Raw genomic sequence first — 17,730 nt, 5'->3', positions numbered from 1 at the left:
CAAACCATATATAATGTGGGCCAGTGCTCACCACTAATAGTGAGGAATATTTTACAAATCACATCATAAAATCACATTGAACAGAATGAGTTGTGGATTGTATGTTGACGGTCCTTTTTTTTAGTTTATAAAGTGTCATGTTTGTCGTAACGATGACCACAGAGGGAGGCAACGTCCATGTGTTCAAATATGGTCAAAAACAGAAAAGGGTGACGTTGGCTCTAAAAACAGCAAATCACACTGAAACATTCAGTGCAACGCAGTTATTGGTCTAAGTTTTGTGTTGTATAATCTTCATATGCATTAAGTGGGCAAGTCCCTTTGTTTATTTACAGTATTATATACACACCCTTCTGCAGAAGATTTACTTTAGGCTACATAACTATTATTATTTAATCTTCTCCTACAATTAAATAAATAATTTCTATCAATGTCAGGGCGATGTGGTGCGGCTCTTTCACGCAGAGCAGGAAAAGTTCCTCACATGTGACGATCACCGAAAAAAACAGTATGTATTTCTTCGCACTACTGGACGTCAATCGGCTACCTCGGCAACTAGCAGCAAAGCCCTCTGGGAAATAGAAGTAAGAAGTGCTCTAATGTGATCGCGCTGTGATCTTCCGCACCTCACAACGATGTTCTGTGTTCGCCATCAGGTGGTCCAGCATGATCCGTGTCGTGGCGGTGCTGGATACTGGAACAGTCTGTTCAGGTTCAAACACCTGGCCACTGGACATTACTTGGCTGCAGAGGTTTGTAGTAGCTGTCAATCAAATAAAGCAAACATCTGACACGTCCTTACTAAAGAGGCACTGGTGGTTATAATCAAAGCACAGACAATATACTGTGTGCTTGTGCTTGTGCATGTATATATACTGTTTTACACATCAACCGTTTATCTATAAAGCCCCTCACAACCCCACAAGTATGTGGCAATTAAATGTCCCAGCTCAAACTTCAATTTAATAAAAAGGGTATCTCCCCATGTCCTCTTAAACCTAGCTGTCATGTTATGTTTTTGTAAAAAAACATTGTTGTGTATTACATGTTATGTTATGTTTTTTGTAAAAAACATAACATGTAATACACAACAAATAATCAGTTGAATATTTACAGGTCAATCCAGAGTATGAAGAAGAGTGCATTGAGTCACGCTCCTCAGTAAGTACAAGTTCAGTTGTTCGTTAATGGCCAGCAGGGGGCAGACTTGTACTGCGGTACTCGTAGTAGGTCGGCTTTTACCTGCCAGGAGTTCCAAGAATTAAATTAAAAATATGCCAAAGAAAATAAGAAATGTAACTGTAAAAAAAAAAAAATTTTTTTTACTACTATTTTGATAATGAAAGAGCATGTTTTCTACCAGCTGGACACGGAGCAGGAAGGTTTAAGGGCCCGTCTGAGAAACACTCAGGATAAAGTCATGTACACACTGGTGTCTGTTCCGGAAGGCAACGACATCTCTTCCATATTTGAGCTCGATCCCACTACCCTGAGAGGAGGAGACTCACAAGTACCAAGGTTTGGATTCCAGAACGCAACATTATTAATCATGTGTTCATTTGTATTTTGTATACAGTGTTTTCCATTGAAGTGAAAAGGGCTAGTTGGGAGAGTCAACTAAAAGGGCAACTCATTTGTTTTATTTAAGTGACTCTTAAATAGACATTGGACTCTATTGTACTCATCAGTGTGTGTCTGTTTTTTTCCATTTAAATATATTACATTAGAAAATGTTTACTTAAGCCCCGCCCACTAAAATGTTAAATTTTTCTGGGGATTCAATCTTTTTTACCAATCTCTTCAGAAAATGTGGTTTGTCAGCTCACATCATCCATCCTGGAAATCTCCACCTCCAGGAGACTCGTTGTATAAACAAAGCGTCTACAGCTGGCTAGAGCCATTGTTGCGTCATAATGGACTCCGCTCTCGAAACCTCTCGTTCCCCGAGATTTCAGACGGGGGGGGAGAACTTTATAAAGGAATAACTTCAAAGCGTCAGAATGATGAGGGACTTACTCTCTGAGAGGAAGACTTCAACATTGGAATAACTTTAGGAAAGTTGGAGTTTGACAGTAGTTGCCCTTTAAAGATATGGCTTTTAAAAACCCAAGAAGTGTCATGTTTAGGGTGATGACGTGATGCTGTTTAATTGCTTGAAGAATCTCAAAATATCTTGAGTTTTACATGTACAAAATGATTGCGATTTTCATGTGGCTAAACAATAATGTATAATAATCTTTCAGGAATTCATATGTGCGCCTCAGACATGTTTGCACCAATACCTGGGTTCACAGCACCAATCAACCAATCGACAAAGATGAGGAAAAACCAGTGATGCTGCGTGTAAGTTTTTGGCTAGCTGAGTTTATTACAAAACTCATTGTGCTCATTTATTGAATAGATTGGGACTTCGGCACTGAAAGAAGACAAAGAGGCTTTTGCAATCGTACCAGTTTCTCCTGCGGAAGTCAGAGACCTTGACTTTGCTAATGATGCTAGCAAAGTGCTCGCATCCATAGCTGGGAAGCTGGAGAAAGGCACCATCACTCAGAACGAGCGACGGTAAGGATCCCACCATGTGTGAGGTTAAGGAAAGGAGAAAACTCAAGTCAAGAATGTCTTTTCAGCGCCGTCACCAAGCTCCTAGAAGATCTTGTGTTCTTTGTGGTTGATATACCGAACAGTGGACAAGATGTCCTCGAAATCATGGTCAACAAACCCAACAGGGAAAGACAGAAGCTCATGAGAGAACAGAACATCCTCAAGCAGGTATACATTGTCATCGCACCCTTTCCTGGCTGCTGCCGATCATTTATTTTATTGGATGAAAAACTGCACATGTGACAGAGGTTTTGTTTTCTCTCAGATATTCAAGCTGCTGCAGGCTCCGTTCACTGATAGCGGTGACGGACCGATGCTGCGACTGGAGGAGCTGGCGGACCAGCGTCATGCTCCTTTCAGACACATCTGCCGCCTCTGCTACCGCGTCCTGCGTCACTCCCAGCAGGACTACCGGAAGAATCAGGCAGGTTTAGTCAGACCTTTTTAAATTTCAACACGTGGTAACGGTAGGCTGAAACCTGCAGCATTGAATCATGCTGAGAACGTTTGTTTGTTATTAATGTTCATCGCGTCTGTTTCCTTAAATATTGAGGGATCCAAAGTCATACTCATTCAGTGTTTTGACTTTACTTCATCAGTTGTTTTAGCTAAAAATATGGAAAATCTAGTAATACAATTGAAGTCAGTTGGGGCATACCAACTTCTTCTGAGCTCTAAAATAAACATGGTAGACTGACTCTACACATGTAAGTAAGTAAGTAATATTTATTTATATAGCGCTTTTCCAGACCAGGGTCACAAAGCACTTTAACAATCAAAACAATACTCAATAAAGTATATACTTTAAAGATCAAGATAATACTGAGAACAACACAGGAGTTCCAGAAAATCAAGGAAAAGCCTGAACAAATAGAAACGTCTTAAGATGTTTCTTAAAGGAGTCAGTAGACTCCATCAAGCGCAAAGAGAGAGGAAGATCGTTCCAAAGCTTAGGAGCAACAGCCTGAAAAGATTTCTCTCCTCTGGTCCTGAGCCGTGTGCGTGGAACCATAAGTAGATTCTGATCCACAGACCTCAGAGCCCGAGCTGGGGTGTAAGGCTGGATCAGATCAGTGATGTAAGGAGGAGCCTGACCATGAATAGATCTGAAAGTAAGAACCAGAATTTTAAAGTTGATCCTGAAAGAAACTGGAAGCCAGTGAAGAGTTTTAAGGATCGGAGAAATGTGAGTTCTTCTACTTGAGCGGGTTAGAATTCTCGCTGCAGAGTTCTGAATGTGCAGTATATACATATGTTAATACATATGTATATGTGTATATAAGATCCGTGTACATCTATTCATCCTCTTCATCCTTGTCGCAGGAATATATCGCCAAACAGTTCCGCTTCATGCAGAAGCAGATCGGCTATGATGTCCTGGCAGAAGACACAATCACAGCTTTGCTCCATAACAACCGCAAGCTGCTGGAGAAACACATCACTGCTGCAGAGATCGACACCTTTGTCAGTCTGGTCCGTAAGAACCGGGAACCCAGGTTTGTGATCATGTCCTTTGCACACATTTTCTAAACCCCTTCTGTTTGCTACACGTCAGATGTTAAGTGTTGGGTTGGTCCAGAATATTCCTCTTTAACATTATTTTGTAATTTATTGTGATTGTTTGCAAAGTTGGGAAGTGACAAGCATGGTAAAAACATTATGATGGTTTTATAAATCCTTTACTACTCGCCTCCTCCATGGCATATGTTCCTTCTTTAGCTTTTAAGTGAACTTAATCTAATATAATATCTCTTTTGTATATTTAGGTTCCTGGATTACCTGTCAGACTTGTGTGTGTCAATGAACAAGTCCATCCCAGTCACACAGGAGCTCATCTGTAATGCAGTTCTGGACCCGGCTAATGGAGACATTCTGATAGAGACTAAGTAAGTGTCAACTTCTCCTGAGAGGCAGATATTTATTCTCTGATGGTTTATGTTTAATGTGTTAAAAAGCAATTTCTCTATTAGGATAAAACTACTTAAGTCAAGCTACTTAATCGTTTTTGTACTAGTATAGTGACAAATTCTTAAGTGGAACCAACTGTCCCATCAAGGTAAGACACACAGTGAATTATGCAAAAGTAAGTCAAAATGTAAAACACACATCATGATTCTATGGTGACTCAATTTTAGTGGTTAAAAAATGTCATTATAGTCATTTTCAACATCTTTTACCTATGAATTAATCCAATATTTTGCCCTGAACATTTGTACAGGAAGCTTTATTTTTTTATCCATTTTAAAGATACAGCTCAACTATTTTTTTAAGAAAATGGCAAATAAAACCATTTATGTTTTAAAGATGTCTGTAGACTCCCCTGCCATGATGTATTTTAAAAGTGTTGAAATGTGTCTTATTTCTGGCAAAAACGTAAAATATATCGAGAAAAGTAAATAAAAATAATGATGTTCTTTTTCAGACTGGTACTCTCCAGATTTGAGATTGAGGGTGCACCTCTCGGGGAAAACTCTGTAGAATCGGAAGAAGACGAGGAGGAAGTCTGGTTGTTCTGGAAGGACAGCAACAAAGAGATTCGAAGCAAGAGTATCAGGGAGCTGGCCCAGGATGCTAAAGAGGGCCAGAAGGAAGACCAGGAAGTGATTAGTTATTACAGGTAACTTCAGCTTAATTTGTCAAAAAATAAAATGTTGGTCTTTATGTTTCTATACATGTTTTGGGGCTTTACTGATTATTTGCTTGGATTAAGTTATGTGCGTTCTGTGTTTGGTTTTCAATTTAAGAGAGATACAGTTACAGTACACAGGAGTTACAGTAGTTCAGCCTGGCGGCAACAAAAGCATGAATGAGCTTCTCAGCTGTTTCTGAGGGAAGGAAATGCCTTGTTTTTGAAATGTTACGAAGGTGAAAGTAAGCAGTCTGTGAGATTTGTTTTATGTGCGAGTTAATTGATAAGCCCTGATCAACGCAAACACACGGATTCTTCACAGTGATTTGGGTCATCCGGGACTTGATATCTGTGATATAGGACTGTAGTTAGAGTGTCATCAGCATATCAGTGACAGTTTATAGTGTCTTCTGATCATGTTGCCTAGCATAGAGATTGTGAATAGGATTGGACAAAGAACAGAACCTTGTGGGACACCATAGCTGACCTTAGTGTGTGTCGATGAGCGGCGCATAATGCTTTCTGTCTGATAGGTAAGATTTAAAAAATCAAATCAAAATAGTTCCACTTATACCTATTCGGTTGTCTAGCCTTTGTAGAATATCTTGTGGTCAACAGTGTCTAATGGAGCACTTGGGTCCCGAAGAAGGGGCCTTACACAAGGCCCTGATCTTTGACCTTTAGCAGGTCATTGCTCACTTTTACCAGTGATCTCTGTGGTGTGATGTTCCCTCAAACCGGACAGAAACATTTCAAATTGATTGTTATCATCGAGATAATAACACGGCTGACAAGGGACAACTTTCTCTGGAATCTTTGAAATGAAGACAATGTTTCCTCTTTCAGGTACCAACTAAATCTCTTCGCCAGGATGTGTTTGGACCGTCAGTACTTGGCAATAAACAAGATCTCGGGTCAGCTGGATGTAGATCTGATTCTGCGATGCATGTCAGACGAGGATTTGCCGTACGACCTGCGGGCTTCATTTTGCCGCATGATGCTGCACATGCATGTGGATCGTGACCCTCAGGAGCAGGTCACACCTGTCAAATATGCCAGACTTTGGTCAGAGATTCCATCTGAAATCGCCATTGATGAGTAAGAGAAATTACGTCAATTTTCCCTGTGGCTTTAACAACCTTGTTTCGTGTCGCTGCAGTTATGACAACGATGGAACATCAAAAGATGAAATCAAAGAGAGATTCTCTCAAACTATGGAGTTTGTGGAGAACTACCTGAGAGATGTTTTCTGTCAGAGCTTTCCTTTTGCAGACAAGGAGAAGAACAAGCTGACATTTGAGGTAAGTGTTGCACTACACAGGGGTAGGGAACCTGGTCCAGAAAGAGCCGCAGTGGGTACAGGTTTTCGTTCCAACCATTCAAGAGGTCACATTTTATCCAATCAGGTGTCTTAGGAGTGTAATCAGTTGATTGTCAGTCTGGTGTTGCTTGTTCAGCTGAAACCTCATTGGTTAAACTGTACATGCTTGATCGGTTGGAACAAAAACCTGCACCCACTGCGGCTCTTTCTGGACCAGGTTCCCTACCCCTGCACTAGTAGATGACAGAAAGGGGATCGTGTTGAACACACCTTGCTCCTCTTTTAGGTGGTGAATCTTTCCAGGAATCTGATTTATTTTGGATTCTACAACTTCAGCGACCTGCTGCGACTCACCAAGATCCTTCTGGCTATTCTTGATTGTGTCCACCTCAACAACATTTTTACCTTTAACAAGCTGGAAAAGGAAGAAGAGAGTAAAAGTATTAACTCTTTTTGTGCTGTTTTAAATATGAAGTGGCTCCTGTGTCTCCTCCATCAATGTGTATGTGTGCATTTGTAGGCAGCAATGTGATGAAGTCCATCCACGGTGTGGGAGAGCTCATGTCTCAGGTCGTCCTGCGAGGAGGTGGCTTCCTCCCGACGGCTCCAGCCAGCAGCACCGGTGGAACCACAGTCAAGACTCAGACCGAACCGGAGAAGCAGGACATACTGGTCATGGACACGAAGCTCAAGATCATTGAAATCCTCCAGGTGCTGCATCATCAACTTACTTTATTACAACATATACTTTGTCACAAAGCTGTGAGGAGCATTACAATGAATATTGTTTAACAAACAATTAATTTAGTAACAACTAACTTCATATTTCCTATATATATATACTGTATATACTGTATATATATATATACTGTATATATATGTATGTATGGGAAGGAGCTCCAGTGAATCCTGATAAACAGATAAATAAGGCTTATTTATGAAGTAAAAAAAAAAGTGCATCTTAAGATCAAAAAATTGGAATGCAGAATGCGAATCAATTCAAAGGAAAAAAGTTAAACAAATATTTTATCCTTGATCAGTTTTAGAATTTTGCTTCGACCAGTTGTTGTTAATGACCCATTTCTGCTTTAGATTGTCTTTTAAATATAATAATTTCATTTAATTCCTCTATTGCGAATGAAAAAGTAAATGGATAAAAAAATCCAGAGACGGGAAACAAAGAATATCTAGTCAATGGTTTGACATGAAACTTGTTTACATATTCTATTTTAACATTTTAGCCTATTATTCACCTTTATAAACAGAAATGTAAGTGTGTATGTATATATATAATATTCTTAAAAGATACTATTACAACATTTACAGATTCAAATACATTTGGCTTTTTTTTTATAAAGTCCAATTAAGCAGGTTCCTCAAAAAGACAAGATAATAAATTATGGTTGTAAATGGAAGAAACTTGTCTCCTTTTTCTCTAACTGTTGTAGTTCATCTTGAACGTGCGCTTGGACTACAGGATCTCATGTCTGCTGTCCATATTCAAGCGAGAGTTTGATGAGAGCAACTCTCAGAGCGAATTCTCTATTTCCGGGACGGTTGTAGGTCCGAACAACATGCCAGGTCAGATTTAAACGTAGCTCTTCTTACGTATGTCTGACTAATGGGATTTTATTTTCATGTGATTCAGGAGCTCTTGATTTTGAGCATATTGAAGAACAGGCAGAGGGAATCTTTGGTGGGAGGTGAATCCGCACGCCACATCAAATACACTGTAGCACACAAGTCTGTTCATCTTCCTCACAAACTGTTTTTTTTGGTGCGAGTGTAGTGAAGAGGACACTCCACTGGATTTGGACGATCATGGTGGCCGCACCTTCCTCAGGGTGCTCCTGCACCTGACCATGCACGACTACCCCCCCCTGGTGTCCCGAGCTCTTCATCTTCTGTTCAGGCACTTCAGTCAAAGACAGGAAGTTCTACAGGCGTTTAAGCAGGTATCATAAGGAGGTCCAGTAACAAAGCAGAACTTATTTTCAAAACCCCAGTGGAACGAGGCAATATAAATTTAGGCCAGGAAAATACTTGCCCCTATTCTTGTATTGGTAATTTCGAAATGCAGCTTAATCAGAACCTTTTGGATGACATCCACCCACCCCAAATATGTAACTTTGTAAATTAAATTCCTATTTTTTAACTTTGTTTTAAAATATACATACAGTACTGTGCAAAGGTTTTAGGCAGGTGTGGAAAAAATGCTGTAAACTAAGAATGCTTTCAAAAATGGATTTTTTAAAATTTTCATCAATTAAAAAAATGCAGTGAATGAACAGAAGAGAAATGTAAATCAAATCAATATTTGGTGTGACCATCCTTTGCCTTCAAAACAGCGTTCTTCTAGGTACACTTGCACACAGTTTTTAAAGGAACTCGGCCAAACATCTCGGAGAACTGACCACATATCTTCTGTAGATGTAGACTTTCTCAAATCCTTCCGTCTCATCATGTAATCCCAGATATTTCTTAATGACAGTGTATGCTTGGGGCCGTTGTCCTGCTGCAGAATAAATTTTGGTATTCTGATTTTCTCCCGGACAATCGGCATGAGAAGAGAGACGAGTGTTAGAATAACAACAAAGTCAGAATCTAGATTTTCAACCAGCAAGGAGTGGATTGGCTTCTTGCATCTTGCCGTCTTTTTTATTCAATAGCTCAGATTATTACAAACTCGGACACAAACAGTTTGTTCTTTTGTTTCTGGATGCAGCTAGCTAGAACCGGCTTTCTGTAAGAGTCCGTGAACACGGTTATGACAGCTTGCATGGGAAAATGAGCTTTTTCTGAGCTGCGGTAGTCATGATTATATGTTTATTGTGATAAGACTATAAAAGCAACTTAAATTCCTTATCAGTAATGGAGTAATATCTGACTGTATTCCTCAGCATTGAGGATACCATTAACCCTGACCAAATCTCCAACTCCATTTGCAGAATTGCAGCCCCAAACTTTCAAGGAACCTCCACCATGTTTCACTGTTGCCTGTAGACACTCATTATTGTACCGCTCTCCAGCCCTTCGTGGAACAAACTGCCTTCTGCCACAGCCAAATATTTCAAATTTTGATTCATCAGTCCAGAGTACCTGCTGCCATTTTTCTGCACCCCATTTCCTATGCTTTTGAGCATAGTTGAGTCGCTTGGGCTGGTTTCCTTGTCGGAGGAATGGCTTTTTGGCTGCAACTCTACCATGAAGACCACTTCTGGCCAGACTTCTCTAGACAGTAGATGGGTGTACCTGGGTCCCACTGGTTTCTGCCAGTTCTGAGGTGATGGCACGGCTGGACATCTTCCGATTTCGAAGGAAAATGAGCTTGATGTGTCTTTCATCTGCTGCACTAAGTTTCCTTGGCCGACCACTGCGTCTACAATCCTCAACGTTGCCCGTTTCTTTGTGCTTCTTCAAAAGAGCTTGAACATCTTGAAGCCCCAGTCTGCTTTGAAATCTTAATATAACTACCTTGTGTCTTGTTTCTATGCTCAGTCTTGCCTGGTGTGTGACCTGCGACATGAAACTGTCCACAACCTTTAGCTTGCTAGCAGAGTTTGGCTGTTCCTCAGCCAGTTTTAAGCTCCTACACAGCTGTATCTTTTTCACTTAATGACTGTCTTTCAACATAATTGATAATCATTAGCACCGGTTTGGTATATTTGGTTGATCATACACCTCTAATCCTACAAAACCCCTGACTTTGTGCAAATGTACCTATAAGAATTGATGCTGGTTTGAAGGCTTTGGGTAGTAATGACGAATATTGATTTGATTTAGATTTCTCTTGTTTGCTCACTTTGCATTTTGTAAATTGATAAATATAAATGGTAATTATTTATGTTTTTGAAAGCATTCTTAGCTTACAGGATTTTTTCACACCTGCCTTAAACTTTTGTGCAGTACTGTATGTCGCACTAAGGTTAAACAATCCCATTTAAAAAATAAATAAATAAAAAAAGTAACAGAAGTAACAACACATAAGCTAAAATGGTTCGAATTCCCATAGCCTTTAACATTCCTCACGTTTCTCAAATATAAAGATTTGTTTTTAATCTCTCACTCTGTATTTGCTGCTGGGAATCTGTGATCCTTTTTCAAAATAAATGTATGTGGTTTTACAGGTCCAGTTGTTGGTCACCAGTCAAGATGTGGAAAATTACAAGCAAATAAAGTCAGACCTGGACCAGCTGCGATCCATCGTGGAGAAGTCGGAACTTTGGGTTTACAAGCGACAGGGCCCAGATGAAGGCATGGATGGAGGGGAAGGCCTTTCCACAGAGTCTGAGCATAAAAATGTTGAGTATATGGAACCAAATTGCTTTTTACATAAGCCACTTTAAAAATATGTTTTCTGATGCACTAGAAATGGAAAATGGTTTTTAAAATAATGGTATAAAATATATATGTTAACACCTAACATAATTAATGTGTTCAAAGCGATGGAAATGGATGTAAAATCAACAAGTTAGAGTTTCTAATACCCTCCACCAAAATGTGTTTGTTTTAAGCAACACAAGGGAGAGCAGAATATCAGTGAAACAAAACTGGAATTTAAGGTGTTTTCCCTAATGCTGCTTTAGGGAGTTTTTGGTGGATCAGACAAGCCAAAGAAAGCAGAAAGCACCAGCAGCTACAACTACAGGGTGGTCAAAGAGGTAATTTCCTTGTTTGAGGGAAGAAACGTGCAATAAGATATAATGTACTTTAACAGCACGTGTGGGCCTTTTAGATCCTTCTGCGACTCAGCAGGTTGTGTGTTCAAGAAGGGCTGTCTGGCAGGAAGAGCCGAAAACAACAACAGAGGCTCCTGAGGAACATGGGTGCCCACAGTGTGGTCCTGGAGCTCTTGCAGATACCATACGAGAAGGTAAAAATCTAGTCGTCAATCTTTGGGTACCTCTTCTTATCGGCTCTTATCTGCAACAGGGAGAAGATATGAGAATGCAGGATATCATGAAACTAGCTCATCAGTTCTTGCAAAACTTCTGTGCGGGGAACCAGCAGAATCAAGCTCTTCTCCACAAGCATGTCAACCTCTTCCTGAATCCAGGGGTGAGTACAACACGTTGCTCAAGCTTTTTAACGCTCAGACTTTTTTCCTTGACTCTCCCGACCGGCTCTGCAGATCCTGGAAGCTGTTACAATGCAGCACATATTCATGAACAACTTCCAGCTGTGCAGTGAAATAAACGAGCGAGTGGTTCAGCACTTTGTCCACTGCATTGAAACTCATGGCCGCAACGTCCAGTACCTCAAGTTTCTGCAGACCATCGTCAAAGCAGAAAATAAGTTTATAAAAAAATGTCAGGACATCGTCATGGCAGAGGTATCGTTAGTCTTCTCATTGTTTTTGATCCTCGGTCTTTTCTTACGCTTCTTTCATTCATTTTTCTTAGCTGGTGAATGCAGGGGAGGATGTTTTGGTCTTTTATAATGACCGAGCCTCCTTCCAGACTCTGGTTCAGATGATGAGATCAGAGAGGGATCGCATGGATGAAAACAGTCCTTTAATGTACCACATCCACCTGGTGGAGCTCCTGGCAGTCTGCACCGAGGGCAAAAATGTTTACACAGAAATTAAATGTAACTCCCTGTTACCCCTGGACGACATTGTGCGAGTGGTGACCCATGAGGACTGCATACCTGAGGTGACCCATCCCTCATATATTCACACATGTCTATATACCCAGATCTACATGTTGCTCATCCTCCTTCAGGTCAAGATTGCCTACATCAACTTTTTAAATCACTGCTATGTGGACACAGAGGTGGAAATGAAGGAGATCTACACGTCCAACCACATGTGGAAACTCTTTGAAAACTTCCTTGTGGACATCTGCAGGGTACATTGCGAAAAAGACACACACTTCATAATAATAATAATGATAATAAGGATCATGTTTTTTTGCAAACAGGTCTGCAACAACACCAGTGATCGTAAACATGCAGACACGATCCTGGAGCGCTATGTGACCGAGACGGTGATGAGCATCGTCACTACTTTCTTCAGCTCACCCTTCTCAGACCAGAGCACCACACTGCAGGTTAGTAGCAACTCTGGATTATGTGTGGGAACTAATCTTACATTTAAATGTGTGAATGTTTTCCACTGTATGTTTGAGGAATATTTGCATCCATAGAGCGACATCTTTGAAGATTGTATTTCATGTTACAGGTTATTTTTCAAAATGAGGAAATGTTAAATATTGAGTATGCGTTTGATGAACATGCGGAGAGATATAAACGTGTCATCAAGACTAATGGTGGCTAACTACTTGTCTGTCTTGCAATTTGTGTTGAAATGTTTTGTTCAGGCAACCGATGCAAAAATGATATGCTATTTATTGTATGCCTCAAACCATAGAGGACCGTTAAAAAAAATGTGAGTACAAAAAAATCCAACATTTGTAAAGAGGAGGAAAGGTAAAAATAAATAAAATTAATTGAATTAGTAAGCTGCATTTGAAGTATAAAAGTGTACAACCAATGATTTGAGTGTGATTTAGGTGATGTTCAGGTCAGACGCTAGTGCTTTTGAGTGACATGAGAGAAGGAACCTCAAATGCAGGGAAAGTAGTTAAGGAGAAAGTTGGTAAAGTCTTGAAGATACTGGTCGTTTGTGAATAGCTTTTGAGGTAGTAGATTAAATGGCAAAAATGTTAAAAGAAAATTAAAGAAATTCAATTTAACTCCCTGTTAAACCTGAAAAAAGCTTATGGACCAGAGGAGTGAGATCCTTCCAGACTTATTCTCCTAAGCTTTGGAATGATCTTCCTCTCTCTCTGTGTTTGATGATCTACTGACTCCTTCAAGTAGCATCTTGAGACATTCTTTTTTGTGCAGACATTTCCCTGATTTTCTGAGACTGTGTTTGTCTCATGTGTCTTGGCCTTTTAAAGTATATATTTTAACTGTATTGTTTTGCTACACAAATTACCATTTACTTGCTTACTAGATCTTTAATGAAGAAGAGCAGGTTGATACCTGCAGCCATGTTAACTATTAGATTCTTGTATAGCTGTGAATCCTTTGCTGTGGGGAATTGATGGCTGCAGAGACTCACCATGATTATGTTGAGTCTTTAAACTTGCATCAAATTTCAAAAATATAGTTTAGAAATAAGAACAGGCTAATACAGCTTCCTGTAACAGCGTTTACGTTAACAAATAATAATAAAGCTTGAGCTTGACACATTTTGGGTGTAAAAGGGTTATGGTTATTGAAGATGACAGTTTGGCATCACAAATGCTTTGTACTCATCAATGTTGTTTCCTCGCTGCTGCAGGCCTGTCTGTTGGGAAAGTTGTGTCAGGTATTTGTTACAGTTTACTTCACCAGTGTTTGAGCACACATTCGGGTGTCCTAGGTCCTGCAGGTGTGGGAGAGAAACTAATATCACTTAATGGCAATGGGTGGTAATTTTAAATATAATTAACCAAATATTCATCCTGTCATTTGGGAATGTTCTTTCTTCTCAGACGAGACAGCCAGTCTTTGTGCAGCTGCTGCAGGCTGTGTTCCGGGTCTATCACTGCAACTGGCTACTTCCTGTCCAAAAAGGCTCAGTTGAGACTTGTATCAAGGTCCTCTCTGATGTTGGTATGACACGATGAAACACTCACTTCACTGATTCCTCATTCTTTAGAATATAATTGAACTTTAACTGACCGCTTGTGGGTTTATTTTCCAGCCAAAGGAAGAGCAATTGCCATCCCTGTGGATCTTGACAACCAGGTCAACTCCCTGTTTGTCAAATCCAACAACATTGTCCAGAAGACTGCGATGAGCTGGAGGCTGTCCGCCCGCAACGCAGCGCGCCGGGACTCGGTCGTGACGGCCTCCCGAGACTACAGGAACATCATCGAAAGGTTACAGGTAAATGATCACGGGAGTCTGACGGAAACGCACTGCAACAGGGTTTTCAACAGTTTTGTCCAATTTAGGACATCGTTTCAGCGCTTGAAGACCGACTCCGCCCGCTGGTCCAGGCCGAACTCTCGGTGCTAGTGGATGTCTTGCATCGGCCTGAACTCCTCTTTCCAGAAAACACAGACTCACGAAAGAAGTGTGAAAGTGGAGGTTTCATATGCAAGTAAGCAGTAGGCTTGTTACAAGAGCATTTAACAACCATTTATGACCCAATAAATCCTATTTAAAAGAGTTGTAACTTAAAGATGGATCCATAATATACCCTGTTTCCTCAAAACATCCACGCAGGCTTGTGAAACACACCAAACAGCTGCTGGAGGAGAATGAAGAACGACTTTGCATTAAAGTGCTTCAAACGCTGCGAGAGATGATGACCAAAGACCGTGGTTTTGGAGAGAAGGTACGAGGCAAAGCGCTGAAAAATTCTTCTCTCATAGTCTCCGTTGTTTTTTCTGCGTTCTTTGAAGTCTGTGACATAATTGTCGTTTTGTAATGGCAACACAATATCAGCCAGTGTGCTCTAAAAACACATTTCGGAGCGTGACAAGATGTCAGGCGCAGTCACTTCTCAGAAATCTTCATCGTGATATGATTTAGGTCGTAGTTGGAAGTAACATTGACTCCCTTTGTTCCACTGACATCTAGAGCAGCTTCTTTCTGTGTTATCTAACCCCTCAAACGTTCTTTTCTCTTTCAGCACAGGGCCTTTGATGATGAGATGGATTTGCCTAAGGTTGTCTTTTTCCTCATTTCATACCCCTGTGTCTCTGTGGTGTCTGTTTAACGCTGATAGTCTCTTTGTAGCTGCTGTGTTTGTGTGATGGGCTGGTTAGCAAAGGTCAAGGCACAATTAACATTGTAGGGAAGGGCTGTGGTATACAGTGGAAAATGCAACTACATTTTCGTCCATGGAGTAAAAGTTGCGAGAGTTATCTACTGTATATTTTATCGCCCAGACCAACTTTTCTTAATTGAATGGTCGGGTAAAGCATGTGTTTGTGAGCGGTAGCTGAGCCTCTGTAGACATGACTGTCATATTTCTCAATTGATCCGATTGTTGCTTTTGTGTAGCAGGGCTTAACCTGTTTTGCAAATGCAGGACTTAGTATATTAATAAATCAAGTGTCCTGTTGCATTGTCCTCCACAATTGACACACCGCTTTAGTCATGCAGGTAGATCAGACAACGCCTTCAACATAAAAAAAATTCTAATTTTAACATCAAGTCACTGTTTAGGTTTGTGAGAGACACAAGGAAACTAGAGTTACCTCACATTAACTTGTTTATTGTGTGCACTGAAACTTTTCTAGCTTTCCATTTAGCTTAATGTTTCTTTGCAGTGTTCCCTAGAATCAACACGTTCAACAAGCTCTTCATCTGATTTGCCAGTGGAAAAAAACGATTGTGTTTTGTATTAAATTAATGTCAGGAAGCCGCTGAATAATCAGATATTTCTCCTAAAATATTAAAATAAACTCCATGGCTTGACAATATGTCACAAGTCTGCAAAGGAGTTTGTAGTATTCAACATTATGCTGTTATTAAAACAAAACCTTCATTTTAGTATAGATGAATTTGTTTTTATTTTTTCTTTAAAAAACATACAGTTTATTAAGTAAGTAAGTAATTTTTATTTAAATATAGCGCTTTTCCAGACCAGGGTCACAAAGCGCTTAAACACTCAAGTGAGAGTTAACAACTGTGGGAAAAGAAGGTTACTGAAAATGAGAAAATATACTTTTAAAATATAACTCTCTTACATGGTAACTATTCAAGTTTCACTCTGACTTGTAATGCCAGCATATTTCCGGCTCTGCTTAAGTGACTGATTAGTATACGTTTCTTTTTCCTCTGAGGTGGATAAATCTTGTCTTGACTTGTCCAAGAGCGCTTTATAAATGAATCATTCATTCAACCGGTAACAACTGGTTTTCAAGCTGTATTAAAGAGTCACAGCCTCACTTCTACGTCTAAACACTCCAGCATTGACTTTTCACTCCCACTAACACCGAGTCCCACTTCCTTCCAGCTCTTTTACTTCAGAGGTTGTTCCCCCTCGGCTGGTCTTTCTAAACGCCTGTAGGGGGCGCTGTCACTGTGTGCCACGTATGAGTGAGTAGCTGTGAGTGTGTGTCTGACGACACTCAGACTGTGTCCTAGTTTCCTCGCACGATTACTGGGCCCCCTCCAATCCTGTGCCGAGGTTACATAACTGGCTGTTTTTTTCCCTTTAACTCAGCCGCTTTGTTGATGTGTGACCTTCAGCAGTAATTGTGAGTGTGTGTGTGTGTGTGTGTGTGTGTGTGTAAAGGTAGAGAGTGGGATTGAGCGTAAGTGATTCTCCTCACACACCTGGTACGTGTCAGTTTGAAAACCAGTGTTGATCAAAACTCCTTCGCCGTCTTCATCTGGATTAGTCTCCAAATGTATCTCGTATATTCCCTCAAATTCTCAAGTTTGTGTATTTATAAGCACATTTATTTACATGAATAGCAGGTGTATGTTACGTGAGTCGTGTTATATACACTCTTATATTTCAGCTTCTTATGGAACGGATAGAACGTGACCCAGTTTTAAGCTCTGTGAGATGTCAGGGGTGTGATTATCAGGAAAATGTGTCACTCTCCGGCTGTCTGTTATGTAAGGATACACACATGCGCGCGCACACACACACACACACAGACACTATTGTGCTTCTGCTCTCTTCACCTTGCCTTGTGTGTGTGTGTGTGTGTATATGTGTGTGTGTGGTCTTGTCAGAGCAGTTATATAATCTTTTCTGCTGGGACCGAGTCATATTTCCTTCAGATTCCTCATGGCAAACACATGCTCGGTTTGAAAAGACATGTTTGAATGTGACTGAGTAGCAAAAGTTTGTCGTCCCAATGATCATTGAATCATAATCATTTTTCTATAATAGTACATTTCTGAGAACGTTCACAACAAAATAATATTAAACAAAATTGAAAAAGAGCAAAATGAAGTCGTAAAACTTTTTCCAGTTCTGTTTAAAACTGGGTCATTGTGGAAAATCAAGGTCGTATGTTCTAATCAACCGAAGTTTCAATGCAACTACTCTGCCTTAAAACATGACTTGGATACGCAGAGAGATGTTTCGCAGCTGACGTACTTTCAGAACAAATTGAAACATTATGTAGAAGTGGCAGCGTAGGGGGGGGGGGGATGAGGGGGGTGTCCAGGGGAGTTTCCACTTCTGTCTTTAGTGCGGATGTGGCAGCTGCAC

The 17,730-nt window shown here is 40.3% G+C and overlaps 1 protein-coding gene across 5 annotated transcripts in view; it reads left to right on the top strand.

Annotated features, from left to right (window-relative positions):
- The window catches only part of LOC148070429 (inositol 1,4,5-trisphosphate-gated calcium channel ITPR1), a 52,141-nt gene that overhangs the window by 13,740 nt on the left and 20,671 nt on the right, over positions 1-17,730 (top strand). For 4 of the 5 annotated variants that reach the window (XM_087800299.1, XM_087800301.1, XM_087800300.1 and 1 more), the window contains exons 9-39: positions 438-584; positions 657-752; positions 1,117-1,161; positions 1,364-1,518; positions 2,244-2,343; positions 2,402-2,562; positions 2,628-2,769; positions 2,867-3,025; positions 3,925-4,097; positions 4,368-4,487; positions 5,024-5,218; positions 6,077-6,328; positions 6,390-6,531; positions 6,838-6,991; positions 7,072-7,262; positions 8,000-8,132; positions 8,200-8,254; positions 8,341-8,506; positions 10,679-10,852; positions 11,138-11,212; positions 11,287-11,424; positions 11,484-11,609; positions 11,683-11,883; positions 11,954-12,205; positions 12,275-12,400; positions 12,473-12,601; positions 14,036-14,156; positions 14,248-14,432; positions 14,501-14,649; positions 14,775-14,886; positions 15,184-15,219. In XM_087800299.1, the coding sequence (XP_087656425.1) occupies positions 438-584; positions 657-752; positions 1,117-1,161; positions 1,364-1,518; positions 2,244-2,343; positions 2,402-2,562; positions 2,628-2,769; positions 2,867-3,025; positions 3,925-4,097; positions 4,368-4,487; positions 5,024-5,218; positions 6,077-6,328; positions 6,390-6,531; positions 6,838-6,991; positions 7,072-7,262; positions 8,000-8,132; positions 8,200-8,254; positions 8,341-8,506; positions 10,679-10,852; positions 11,138-11,212; positions 11,287-11,424; positions 11,484-11,609; positions 11,683-11,883; positions 11,954-12,205; positions 12,275-12,400; positions 12,473-12,601; positions 14,036-14,156; positions 14,248-14,432; positions 14,501-14,649; positions 14,775-14,886; positions 15,184-15,219 (4,410 nt within the window). The remainder of the gene's footprint in view (positions 1-437; positions 585-656; positions 753-1,116; positions 1,162-1,363; positions 1,519-2,243; positions 2,344-2,401; positions 2,563-2,627; positions 2,770-2,866; positions 3,026-3,924; positions 4,098-4,367; positions 4,488-5,023; positions 5,219-6,076; positions 6,329-6,389; positions 6,532-6,837; positions 6,992-7,071; positions 7,263-7,999; positions 8,133-8,199; positions 8,255-8,340; positions 8,507-10,678; positions 10,853-11,137; positions 11,213-11,286; positions 11,425-11,483; positions 11,610-11,682; positions 11,884-11,953; positions 12,206-12,274; positions 12,401-12,472; positions 12,602-14,035; positions 14,157-14,247; positions 14,433-14,500; positions 14,650-14,774; positions 14,887-15,183; positions 15,220-17,730) is intronic. The other variant, XM_087800302.1, reaches the window with a different exon arrangement.

The sequence above is a fragment of the Callionymus lyra genome, chromosome 10 (assembly GCF_982586985.1).
Source record: "Callionymus lyra chromosome 10, fCalLyr1.hap1.1, whole genome shotgun sequence".
Taxonomy (NCBI): domain Eukaryota; kingdom Metazoa; phylum Chordata; class Actinopteri; order Syngnathiformes; family Callionymidae; genus Callionymus; species Callionymus lyra.
The sequence above is the reverse complement of the archived record's forward strand: the minus strand, read 5'-3'. Positions and strand labels throughout refer to the sequence as shown.